Source organism: Larus michahellis, chromosome 10 (genome assembly GCF_964199755.1).
Source record: "Larus michahellis chromosome 10, bLarMic1.1, whole genome shotgun sequence".
NCBI classification, from domain to species: domain Eukaryota; kingdom Metazoa; phylum Chordata; class Aves; order Charadriiformes; family Laridae; genus Larus; species Larus michahellis.
In genome coordinates this window covers 17242867-17256060 of record NC_133905.1, presented here as the reverse complement: position 1 = coordinate 17256060, position 13194 = coordinate 17242867, and the positions used below count along the sequence as shown (strand labels likewise).

Sequence of the window (13194 nt, the reverse complement as noted above, 5' to 3'; positions counted from 1 at the left end):
TAAACACCCAAGTACTTTCTAACTGTCCACGTGACATCAACTGGTCAGCATTTGCTCGTAACACTTGACCATACATAGTCTTCCTGGAATTAGTCAACAATAGCAGCAAATCTGCCACATAATGAAACAAGTGTTCTTCTACACTCACGTCAGCTGTAACTGCATGTACGAAGCTTTCCTTGTATTTGGAAGAAACCACCACCAAAACACATTATCTGCCTTCTCTGGAAAGAAGAAATTGTATGATGAATGCTTTCACAACATATCAGATCCATTAACATATCCTTCGACCTGATCCTACACAAATCTTCATGCAGAAGATGCATGCTTACAGTCACCGACCCCAGGACAAGCATAAGAGCCTGTATCCATGAAGTCACGTGCAAAATCTATACCTCTCATTCCGATTTTCCTCTGGGTCCTCACCACTCAATACTACAGCTTAAAGAATTTACTCTTACCCCTTAGATTCTAGATTAAAACAAACACAAATGCTTTTAAGATCAAGACGCAAGACTAAGACTTCATTTCTCCCACTCAGCTTCCTACAAGCATGCAAGACAAGTGCCCTTAACTTTGGTTTTCAAGGCAATTATGCAACACTTAATAGCAACAATCGTTAGCATATAATTTAAGAGTAAGAATTTATTTCAGAGCTACTGTAACTCAGATCTAACATTTAGAGCCTCACATCTACGCTAACAGATATTTGTAACTCAATTCTGACAGCTTCAGTGTTTTCTTTATCACACTTTTGCGTCTATGCTTTTACACCAGTCGTGAGTGCAATTCCTGCTCATCGTGAGCTTCCCTTTCATACACATTAGTCCTTGCACAGAGCAGTTTTACTTTCAAAGCAAGCTGCATCTCCCAAACCTCATATTATTTACAGAAAACACAAGCAGGTGGGCAGAACAACTTTGAAGTCCATGCTGATTGTTGCAAACAAGCCCAATACCCTGATTCATAATGAACTTTAACCAACTGCCTGAGAAACCAACATCTTCTAAAGGCTCTGGTCTCCCTCTGCCTATGGAAGTGAAAATTGTTTTAAAGCAAGTTTGTTTCAAGCTCATCAACCTTGACAGTGTTTCATGCCTCTGATCCCACAGGCTATTTAGGATTCTTTTTTCTTCCTGTTCATCTTGATGACAAACTAGTTTTGAAGCCTGTTTAGTTATTCTTTCTTAGCACTGCATGTTAGTCTGACTCTCCCCGTGAGAAGCAAGATACTAAACTGAGTGTTTTTACACAGCCACCGTTCTGGTTACCATTTGTGCTTTCACAATGCTTAAGGACAAAAAAAGTGACACAGCTACACATGACAGCATAAGCTCTCCTTGGAAAAATATTCTCTGAATTAAGTAAAGGGTGAAAACAGATTCAAGAATAGCGTTCATGTGTTTCAAGGGTACCAAACCCAAATAACAACCTATAGAGCCGTTTCAAATCCTAAAACATCTGCAAAATCTCAGTATTATTGAAGAAGCAGAATCCCCGTGCACTAACACAGCAGTAGAGAAGGATGAAGCAGCTTCATTCCTCATTGAAGGAAAAGGTGATCTTGGCATGGAATCAAGAACCACAGGTGGCAGTTTCAAGTCTGATTTTGATGGGAAAAATAACTGATCTCAACTACACAAAATCCACCAAAATACATACTTTGTTATTAAAAAGCAAACTCTTTGCTCCAAGGAAGGAGGAACTCAATATACAGCGAAATTTAAGTCTTGCAGTAAGTTAGTGACAGTACACTTTAAGAGCCTGGCACGATACAGTTCTAAAAGATAAAAGTCATGACATTTACTTGAAAGAAAAAAAGTAGACTGCCATGAATGGACGAGTTCTTATGGAGCCAAGATTTCCATGTTCAGGCTGTACTTATTCCTTAAAATAACAAGCCAAGCCATTTTCAGAGATATCAGCTTCTTTTTAACAGCAAAGAACGTTTCATATCAATTCTAAATTTAAGCTTAACCTATACTATTCAAAACTAGCTCTTGGACTACACTGTTTATTCTTCCCCTTCTAGCTTCTGCAATTATAACTGCCTTAATATTAAGTGTTGCATTCCTAACAACTTAATACACAGAAATATTGAGCACTAGTTGTATTTTGCATTTCCATTCTTATGAAGTGTGGTCAGCTCTTAGTAGAGGCCAGGTACAGGCTCTAGCATGCTACATGACTGTTCTTATAACAGGCAGCCACCATACAGCTGACACCACCCCAAAATTTAGACTACATTGGCTTTGGCAGCACCATTCAGACTGTGCAACAGGAGACAAAAACTGAAACTCCACTCCTTTATGGGAGGACAGAGCTGCACCAAGTTTCCAAGGTAAAACAATGTTCTTAACTGCGTAAGAGAAATCACATTGTTGAACTGCATCAACAGACTATTCGATTAAGACATTGGTCTTAATTGTGCCAACTGGCACCCAAGCTCTCCATTGCAACCACCTTCACCCCTGCTTATAACCAGGGAGAATTTTACTGTTGAAGGCAAAGGTTTAATTTACTAGCCTCTATCTGTGCCCATAGCTGATCTGGCAGACCTAATGCAAGCATCATTTGTGCTATTCAGACCAAAAGATAACACCATATCTGCCCAAGGAATAAATTGGAAGGAAGAATCCCACTGACTATCACTCAAGTTTGATCTTCTTGAAGTCGCACATAACACTTTTTATATCCAGGTAGTACTGCTGGGATCAGCAGCTCCCATGCTGCACACTCAAGCCAAAGGCTGCATTTGGGTGGCAGCTCAAAATACTCACTCCTTTGAAGCAATTTAGGTCCCCAAACCAAAGTCTGTGTTTCTTCTGCATGACTCAGCATGGATTCACTTTGCCCTCTGTAAAAACACAGCACCGAGTCCAAACCAATACATTGCACCTCAAAGAATTTGCAGCATCCTGTTTCCCGTAGGGTCAGAGCAGGAGTAGAGCAAGCCCTTGTCAGACAGCATGACATGGATTTGCCTGCAAGTAGTACCCAAACAGTTGGTACCAGCAGCACCTGTTAGTGGTATTGTCAGGTAAACTCTTCCACAGGGGCAATTCTGGACAGACAGTTCAGTGTGGTTAGTCATTGTTCAAGGGTTTTTTCAGCAGCTACTTTCAATGCAAACCTTGCCACCTGCTGACACAGGTTTTATAACACAGAGCTAAGTTTTAGAGAAGCTCAGGCATTTCCTTCCTTTCCTTAAATCACTGCTTGTTAACGTACTCTAGTAATAACAGTGGTATAGGCCAGGGTAAGCTTACCATAGCATAATCTCCTATTAGCAGCCACCCCATCTACACTATTTAAGCCATTCCTTGGAACATTACAAACTGAAAACACTATTTCTTCCCACAAAGGCCTTCTTTGTCCCTGCTGTATTTCAGTCCAGAATTATACTACACAATATCTTAAGTTAAAGCGGATAAGAGTTCAAAGTCAGTCCAGTTCAACAGGCTAACAAAGAGGTCACTGGACTGCTAGTTTCATAGCCTCGTAACTTTCGGGTTAGAACACAGGAGAGGAGGAAAAGGAAGAAGTCAGTTTTAGCCAAAACCAGCCAAAGATCAATAAACACTTTCACCTCCTCCTTCCTTCTGTGTTTGCTTCCTACCATCCTCTCCCAATCCCCTACCACAAACATCCCCTGGTTTTCTTTGCTTTCTTTATAGATCACTCCACATCGTAAGGCACCATGTTTAGAGCTGCAGACTCAAATCTTGTCTGTTATAAAATACTACAGCTATTCCAACACCTTCAGCAATGGACTGAAGTCACATTAAATAAAAATGCTACTATAAATTTAGTAGCCTGATAAAGATGATCTAAGTCGGTAAGATTAAAGACACTGCCACGGAGGAACGGAGGTTGGCTAGAAACTTACCTTTCAAGTGAGGCAGTGCCATATATGCATAAACCCCCTGGTTCACAAACTGCTTTTCAGCTTATAGCTCAAGTTGAACAAGATGTACCAAAAACCATCCAGGGTAATAATGTATCTCAGAATCCTGTAGGAATACTCCAGTGTATCAAAAATACCCAAAGATCGACAAGACAAAGTAATCAAGTTTAAGTAAAGCATCACCACGTGCAAAACTTATAACTCAAACGGGCAGTAACTTTAAAGGGTTACTCTCATAATAGCCATGACATCCAACATCGGTTCTACGCTTAGATCAGTGCATCACACTGAATTTACTCAGCTGGTGGATTTATCCATTAGATACACTCTAATGTCTCATAACACATGGTTCAGGGAACGGAGGTGAACTGGTGCCTCCAAGTATTTAAGAAAAAAGCTCCGGTACAATACGTCACCTATTTCTCAAGCGTGAAGGCTGTGCACAGATTTCTTTTGTCCCTGCTGACTGTCAGTGAAAAGGTATCATGAACAATATCTATTTTCAGGACTGACACCAGCTGAAAGGATTCATATCAGCTAGCAAAACTGACTTCAGCTGTTACTCATGTCTGTGCTTTTTTTGTGGACTGCCATCCAAGCCTATCACACATTCTTACACACAGGCTGTTAATAAAAAAATGCATGTATACCTGCACTAAATTTGCTTCCCTTTTAAAATCATCATATATCATTTTCCTATAAAGTAAGTACAGTTTAACAAAACAAACAAGATGAGATCAGTTAAAAACAGACATCCTGCAGCTCAAATAAATACCAAGGAGAGATGGCTCTAGAGTTCAACTGTCTGAAAGAGACATGTGCTTTCCAGTTGCAGAAAGTGTACTGAAAAGGAACTCCATGGGATTTCTACATGCTGACGTACCAGAGTACGATGGGTCCCTTCCACACTAGCGCCAGACTTCTGTGTTTTCAGTACATCACCATAATCTGCTGCGTCAAAGTTAGTCTTCCACACCATCACCTGCAGGAGAAAGGCAAGTGACTAAGTTATCTCTGTTTTCCATCTGCATTTGCTTAAAGGTCAATTTTGTCAACACATCAGAGTCAGACGCACACCAAAGCTTACTTAAGAAAGTTTTGGCATCAATTAAATTAAGGATGTAATTTGTAAATATACTACTGAATACAGACATAGCATAACTGAGTTCTCAATGGGTAAGTGATCTACGTCTTTCAACATTCTTTGTGTCAGGAACATCATGACGCTAGGCTACCATGAGAACTTCAAAGCAACATACAGAATATACCATTAAAACCACAAATATATTAAAATGCTTGGCATTATAGCAGTTATCAGCCACACCCCAAACAAATAGTCACTGGTTTATCATCAGATTCGTTCATAGGAAAGGAGAGTTAGTATTTTGAGACTAGCATTAGAAATCTTGAGCTAGTTTGTCAGCTACATACCAAACTTAAGTCCCACTTACAGTCGTCTTCTATCCATAATGCAGTATTCATTTCAGAACAGAAAAGAGGCCTCTAACATATAAACCACTTCACCATATCAAGAGCAAATTTATGGAGCAAAATCCTTAGCAGTGTCTCTAAAAGTCTAAAAACGTTTAAGAGCAATCAATCAACTATTTCCAAAGTCTTGGTTATTAGAAACATCAGCGTTTATTATTTACTTGCAAGTTCTCATCCGTGCTTCACCCAAATAAAAGGATTTTTCTTCTGAGCTGCATAGTTAGCCAATGAGGCCATTCCATTGCGTAGCAGAAAAAAAGTGATGCTCTCATTGTACAGATTGTCTCTTCACAGCTAGCAAGGGTGCTATTACAACAAAGATGGGCATTGCCACCTAGTCTAACCCGGGGGTTAAGGGCAATGAACACAGCTCTGCAAGCAGCAATGACAGGAAAATGGATACTCATTCAGACCACTACTTTGGATTGAAGTCTGTCCGTATCTTCAGCAGGGCAACTCACACTATGCTAAAACCAGCGTATATTTGCAGCATAGGGTGCAAGTCACACCACCTGATTCCAGCAGGCTCCTACAACAGCCCTGTTGGCAGTTCAGTAATTAATCATGGCTTATTTTAGACAGGCTACGTGTCTAAATTACTCCACAAAAATAAGTTATTGTTATTTCTCTTGGATCCAGAAAGCTAGTGTTCAGCAAAGTCCATTCCACTGAAAAAGGTTCTTGTATATACACAACTGGAAGTCTAAGACTAATGTTGTATTTCATACATACATATGTTGTATGTTAAAGTTCTTTCTCTGTCCACAGAAGGAAGCACTGCCTGCATTTTCAGACACATACCTAAGTGGAGAGAGGCAACTCCTTCATGGGAGCTAAGAACGGGAAAGCCAAGAGCCACCCTTCCCAATGCACACAATTCAGAATCGCGCAACCTTGAGCTACGATGGAAAGGGCTGCCGAAGAAGTCAGTATATGACCACGTGCCAAAACATACCTTTAACAAAGCACTTTCTAGGGAGGCATTATCACTCACTGTTTCAGTTTAGCAATACCAGGTGATACTTTACAACGAGTATTGCTTTCTTTAAAAAAATCTCAACCATAGGAAAGACAAAGAAGGACCTGATAAAAGAAGCCTTTTGAAGTACTTTACACAACGGAGAAACGCAGGCTAACATATCCTCTGAAGCTAAAAGTGAAATAAAAAGTCAGTTTCTTGGCTATGCCTAAAAAATCAATCACAAATAATTTCTGAAGATTTCCATTGAAAATAAGTAACAATGAATTGCTATATAACTGCAACTTCCAGCTACACCAGGGCTTTTATGGAAGCGAGAAACAACAGCAAAAAGGCATATTTATTTCTTGTGTTAGATAAGCATTTCAAGACCAAACCTTAACAGTGACCCCAATATAATTTTATTAAGACAAAAACAGGATGCATTACTTCAAAACAGTCTGTTTAAAGCCTTAAATAAAAAGTGGTCTCAAAGAGAGAGGATCACAAGCTATGCCACATATCTAGGCAAATCTATAAAACACAGTTAAAATGCAGTGGCTCATGAAACTGTCATGAGCTACAATCCTAGCACTGGTTCCTCCTCAATAGTATACAACTGAGCACACACATTGCATAGAGAACCCAGCAAGTCATTTCAGCACAGTCCAGACGTACTGGGTACATTTTTGCTTTCCCCCACTATCAACAGAAAACAAAACGCAGCAGGTTTTAAAGAAGTGTGGATCTGGATAATAACTCGGAGCCAGAAGTAGAAGGGAGAGATTTCCCCTTCTGCCCCAAGTGCTTCATTCACAAAACCCCTTTATCAGCAGTATGAGACACCCAGGCTCTCAACCCGAGCGCACACATTAAGGTCAGCAGAGAAAAGTCCAGCTCTGACCTGAAGAGCTCTGCAACTGCAGCATTAGCGCAGCTTTGCACCATTAATAGAGAGACTTGCAGCCTACATTTGTGTCCAATCAGACTCAAAACCACCTGATCTCAGTCACTGGAGCTGGCTTTGCCACAGCAGCTCACATAAGACTGAGAGGACAGGTCTGTGGGAGGAGGAAAGCACTGAGGAATATCAAACACAGAGCACTGTAGGTCAGTGGAGCCTGGAAGAGTACTCAGAGGAAGCATCCCTGCCTGGTTGCCTTGTCCTTACCCTTGTGTCTCAGAACAGTGGCAGATCAGAAGCTGATCCATCAGCACAGCCCATGATATTCTATTCCTCAGCAGCAGATGCCTCAGAAAGACATATAACAAGGGCTGTATGTAGGGTAATATTTCTTCTGTTGTACATACCCATTCCCAGATAACCCAGCTGAAGCGCTTCCTTGGTAAGCAAGATCTATGTTAATATCTTTCACTATTTTTAATATTTGTTTCCTCTTTGAAAGCAGTAAGATGCCAAGAAAACAGTAACAAGGCACAAAACGATCAAATTAAGTTAGTCAGATACCTGTTCATCAGAACCTCCAGAGGCAAATAAGTCTCCAGCTCTTGAAAACGCTACACAGGTAGCTGGCCCCTGCAAACAGATTTAAAAGATAGATTTTAAAAAAAACATGAAAGAAAACAAAGCATTGTAAAGCTCCATTCATTACAGCTTTACAAGATGTTTCTCATTTGACATCAGCAATCTTTACACAAAGTTTAAAAAGCTCTTACCTGTCAGGCAAGTAGGCCACGATTAACACGCTAAGCTCACTAGCATGCATTTACTATTTCCCACATTTTCGCCCCCAGTTTAAGACACCATATCCATGGCAGAACATCCACAGCATTAAGACAGAGACAGGAACAAACAAAGTTTTACAGCTTCAGGCTTTTCCTTGTTCCCTCTCTCTTCCCTTTAGAATTAGAAGTTTCTAAAACTCCTGTTCATTTATTAAGAGTGGTGAAACTTGAGTTTTATTGAATGCAACCTTCAGTTAGCCACCTGATGGAAAGGTTTAAGGCAGAAAAGGAGGTTTCGCACACAGATACACACAGAGCAGCATCAAAAGGCATACTAAGAAAGATTTTCAGATGTAAGATACCCCCACTACGGACAATTTAAGCATTCATGAATCATAAACAATGTCCCACAGAAATATAAGCTTTTTTAAAACAAGTTTGAGGAGTGATGAATCCACCTTTCAGGCTTCAATTGCCAAGTCTTCAGAACATACATTTTCCAAGCTCCTCCTTACACCACGAATACTAGAACCTTGAAAAGTAAAATGCACTAAGCCAAGATTTTCACATAATCATGGAACTCCAGGGGCCAGAACGTCAAACATTACCTAGAATCTAGACACAGGCACCACAAAACAGCAAATTTCATGGACCACTGTGTGTACCAGATTCACCATGGGATCTTCCCTGCACACACTTTCCCAAAAGACTTTCTTTGAAAGTACATCACTGTCACTAAGGGATAGCATAAAACATGTGACTGATGATAAAAATAGCTAACAGGCAGGGATACAAGACAAGAAGTGAAAGAAGTTCTATCATGAAGGAAAGAGTTGGGGGGGAGCGAGTTTCGTTTTGTTGTTTTTTTATTTTTATAGTCATCACATGCTCTCCTATTATACTTCTAGGATATTCCACACAAACTACTCACTGCAGGAGACCCAAGGCTTAAAGCTCTTGCTTACCCCACCACAACGTAACTTGACCAGCTATCAATGAAATTTGTATCAATTAACTCGGCCAAGGTTCCAAGCATTTTAAGTCAAGAAATCTGTACTGAATATATAGCAGAATAACTGAATGCATAAGATTCAGTATTCAGAGCAGAACCCAATCGCTCATTATATTTATGACTTGGCAGTCAAGAAACCCAGAGTCTTCAGCACAGGAGGAAGACGAAGCCAAGGCTACCTGAGCAGCAGTAGTAAAAAGCACAGGTCACTGCATGGCAGACAGAGCAGCATCAGCAGATTATACCGTATTTGTACATTAGCTTCTATTCACTGTACTCTGTGGTACTATCTAGAGTTTTGCAGGAGGCAGCTATTCTCTTTGGATACCAACTAGCAGGACAAAGTCATGGGGGGACATCCAAAGGCATCAGAAACAAAACAGAATCACTGCTTCACAACCCCTTATATGTGGAACATGCGGCCAAGCAGTGACAGAGGCTTCAAACCAAACGGGCACCTGGAGCAGCACAGGAGAACGGAAGCAGCAGGCAGGCACTCCTTACAACATCATTTGATGTTTTAAACATACAGCCTAGTGTTCTCTAAAGGTTAGCGTTAGTTGTCAAGTCTTTTAACTGAAGAACAGAATCCTAGCTTAAACTGCTTTTCTCTTAGTAGTTTTACAGAAGAGAAGCCAGAATTGATGCACCCAGGATCATCTTTGTACAGCACAGGTGCTTGCATTTTCAAGAAGCCTTGCCCTTAAAACAAGTCAGTTCTGAGAGACTTTAAATTGGTGCTGACTGCTAAAGCACGGCTTGAGCAAAAGCAGGCATTTCACACCACGCATCTATTTTAATAGATTTTCAACCTTTCAGAAAGCACACAGGAGGAGGCACATGAGAAGGATGAGGCAGGCACTCGGAGATGCAGTTAAACAGAGCTGGGAAATAATTACGTGTGTTCAAGCACAGGCGCAACAGACAAACTGTTCTGCTTAGAATGAACAGACAAGGACGCAGAAAGTGAAGTTTCATGTCAGCTGCTGAGCACCTTACTTCGCAGATTGCACTAAGCCTGAGCTTCTGCCCATGCTGGAATGGCAGAGGCAGGGATGAGCACTTGGAAGAGGCAGCCTATGGCCAAGTTTGCTGGGGAAGTGAGCTGAACTAGTGACAGGCTGAAAAATCCACCAGAAAAGCCACAACAACCACCATCAGAAAACTCCACCACACACATACACTTCCTGACATAAGCAGAGTTATCCTCCTTCAATTAAGATCATGGATCTCAGAAGCCAAGTAAGGAGCTTCTCACCATGTATCAAGTGGCAAGGACACACTATTCTATTAAGAGTCCACATCTTCCCAATGGGTGTCACATGGAAATCTCACATCCATTTTGTTTCTGGTTGCCCTTCTTTCTCTCCTTTGTAAAAGCAAACTCATCATAAATCCTGAAGGTAGACAAATACCTAAAGATCACATTTGGGACAGATGCACAACTCGCACTGCAGCCTGTGTTCCACAGTCCTGCGTGTTTTCAAATACGCTGGCACAAGGTTATGCCAGCAAAACCGGAGTCTTCATGTGGTCACTCCCAGCGTGAAGAGTTTTAGCTTCCTTAAAACACATTAAGGTATTTCCATATTACCATTTCATGCTCTGTTATTTCCAAAGGTTTTGAGGTCTTCTCATAGCAACATCTCACTCGAGAGACCTTCCCAGAATTGATCTAGTAGCAGCAATTTCAAAATGCATGCGCAGTCATTAGCGTGACTAAGCTTGTTCAACCAACACAGCATTAAATAGCACAGATATTTCAAACCAAACACACTGCCATCAACCAGCTGAGACAAAGTGTACTTCTGCCTTCTACTCCCACCCACCTTTCCCAGCCAGTCAGCTCTCTGACCATACTCTCAGGAACGGAGACTCTAAAAAAATGCAAAAGACAAATAAACAGAAAGGGCAGAAACAAATGCACAGCCAGAAAACTGCACAGTGGTGAATCTTACTCAAAGATAACAGAGCTGAGGACACAGAAGCTATGCTGTGACTGTAATAAACCAGTCAGGGTTGGGAGGGCAAAAAAAAAAAAAAAATGTTCAAGACATTGCTTAAGACAAAATGTTCAGGAACAAGCACAAGTGAGGAATACTGGAGAGGAGCAGTGTTTCACAAAACTATTTTTATCAGTCTAAATATTTCCGTGTATTTAGACAAAGTTTAGCACAATACAAATCACATCAAAACAGGCAGTGACTCCGAAGTCATGGCATTCTGAAGGGAGGGGGGGAAAAAAAAAAAGGAAAAAAGAAGTCCAACAGAACATATTCCTCCCAAAATAGAAACTGCTATCAAAGACTGAATGCGCCTTTATAAATTGAAAGAAGTGGAACAGACAAGCCTATAGACACAACATCCTCTACAGATTTGTTGACATAAATTAAGTGAAAAGTATTTTTGCTACGTACACTTACAGCTTTCCTCCCGGATAGAACAGGTTTGCTACAGCAACATACAAATAATAGTTTCCCAAATACACTCACAATTTAATATAAACACACAAAAAAATAAAGCGCTACACATGCCAGTGATTAGACACAGACTAACTCCCATTTGTTCCAGGTAAGCACAGCAGAGATCCAACAGGTTTCTGATGCAGTCCTGGACAACAGGCACATGGTCAGAGACTGAAGAATTCAAATCTTCCTTCAGATTCCGTCCCCCCTTCAAAATTACCGCTTGCATTAGAAGTGCCAAAAAAGCAGCAGTTGCCTATTCTTCTATAGAAGTTGTAGGGAGAATTTTAAGCTTATTTCCCACGCAACTAGAACATGAGTGATACAGCAGCCTTCTAAAGGACCACTTTATTCCTCTTCCTGTAGCAGCATACAAATGCCTGTCTGTTAGTATTTCCTGAGGGTTCAGAAGTTCCAGTTCTGCATCCTCATTGTGCTGGGTGCTACACACAAGCTGCTAGCACCAGTCCCCAAATCCCTACAGCTTCTTGTCTCAGATTAAACATCAAGCTGCAGAAAGAAGGGATTGTCCAATGAGATACACCAAGTCAGCGGTAAGGAACATTTCTAGTCCTCAGCAGGCCAACAGCATGAGGACTGTTGCGCTTTTGTGCATGTCAAAATTTGACATTATAATAATAGTTTTGGTAATACTGGGAGAGCGCTGCAGGAAGTTTGAGGGAAAGCACAGAAGAGCACAAAAAGTCATCCACTGGAAACGCTGAGTGGGAAAAATATTGCCACTAATCAATATTCAACTCATCTCCTCTAGTGAAAGAGTACCAGGCAGGGTGGAAATAAGCCCCAAGGAACCTTGGAAAGGACAAATAGCTCACATACTGGATGCAGCAAAGAAACTGGAAATTAAAAGAGGCAGCTATAGAGAAGGAATGGTAACAGGATCAAGCCTACTCCTTTGCAGCAGTGTTCCCAATGAACAACATTTGGGAAAGACCAAATAGCCATGCCATGGTAGCGGAAACACCCGGTGACATCCCAATTCTAGCTGCAGGAGTAAGTAAGAAGGGTAAGGCACAGCATGTTACACAATCCGATATATGTGCACACTACCCCCGGAGACAGAAATTATACCTTCTCCTTGTTTTCCCACTTCTTACAGATTGAGGCTAATGATCACAAGGCCTTCATTGCCCTCGCAATTCACAGGTTGATCAGCTTACACTAAACATTAAGTGTGGCCTTGAAAAAAGATGTTCAGAACTATTCTGAGTGGCTTGAATGCATTCATCACCTAAAGAGATGGGATCCAAAGCCAGAACACAGATTACGACACTGAAGGAGTGACTGGCAGGATGCTAATTGCATCAGTAACAATTGACACAGGGATGACAAGAGACAACAGGAATAGCATCCCTGAACAGAAAAGCTTTCAAAGGTGGAGCTAAAAATAGATCTCTCTGAAATAAATACTTAAGAGAAAGGCCAAGAGTTTAGTTTGGAGAAATGGAAATATGCCTGGAGTAAACAGCCTTACCTGCATGCAGATAGCAGATGAATGTGTACTGTCTATAAATAACAAGCAGGTACTGACAGAGAAAGCCCTCTTGAACACCATTTCCTCCCCCATAGAACTGCTGGAGGACAGAAGGCACAGGATTTCAAGAGCAGTAGGGCCAACACCAACAGTCAGTTCAAGTCAAGAGAGGCCAGACTT

At 41.1% G+C, this 13194-nt stretch overlaps 1 protein-coding gene across 3 annotated transcripts in view; it reads right to left on the bottom strand.

Moving 5' to 3' along the window:
* The window catches only part of POC1A (POC1 centriolar protein A), a 91581-nt gene that overhangs the window by 54014 nt on the left and 24373 nt on the right, over positions 1-13194 (bottom strand). For all 3 annotated transcript variants that reach the window (XR_012589283.1, XR_012589282.1, XM_074602308.1), the window contains exons 8-9: positions 7825-7893; positions 4791-4889 (exon numbers count right to left, since the gene is read on the bottom strand). Coding sequence is in view for 1 of the 3 variants with exons in the window: in XM_074602308.1 (XP_074458409.1) it covers positions 4791-4889; positions 7825-7893 (168 nt within the window). In the remaining 2 variants the exon portion in view is untranslated. The remainder of the gene's footprint in view (positions 1-4790; positions 4890-7824; positions 7894-13194) is intronic.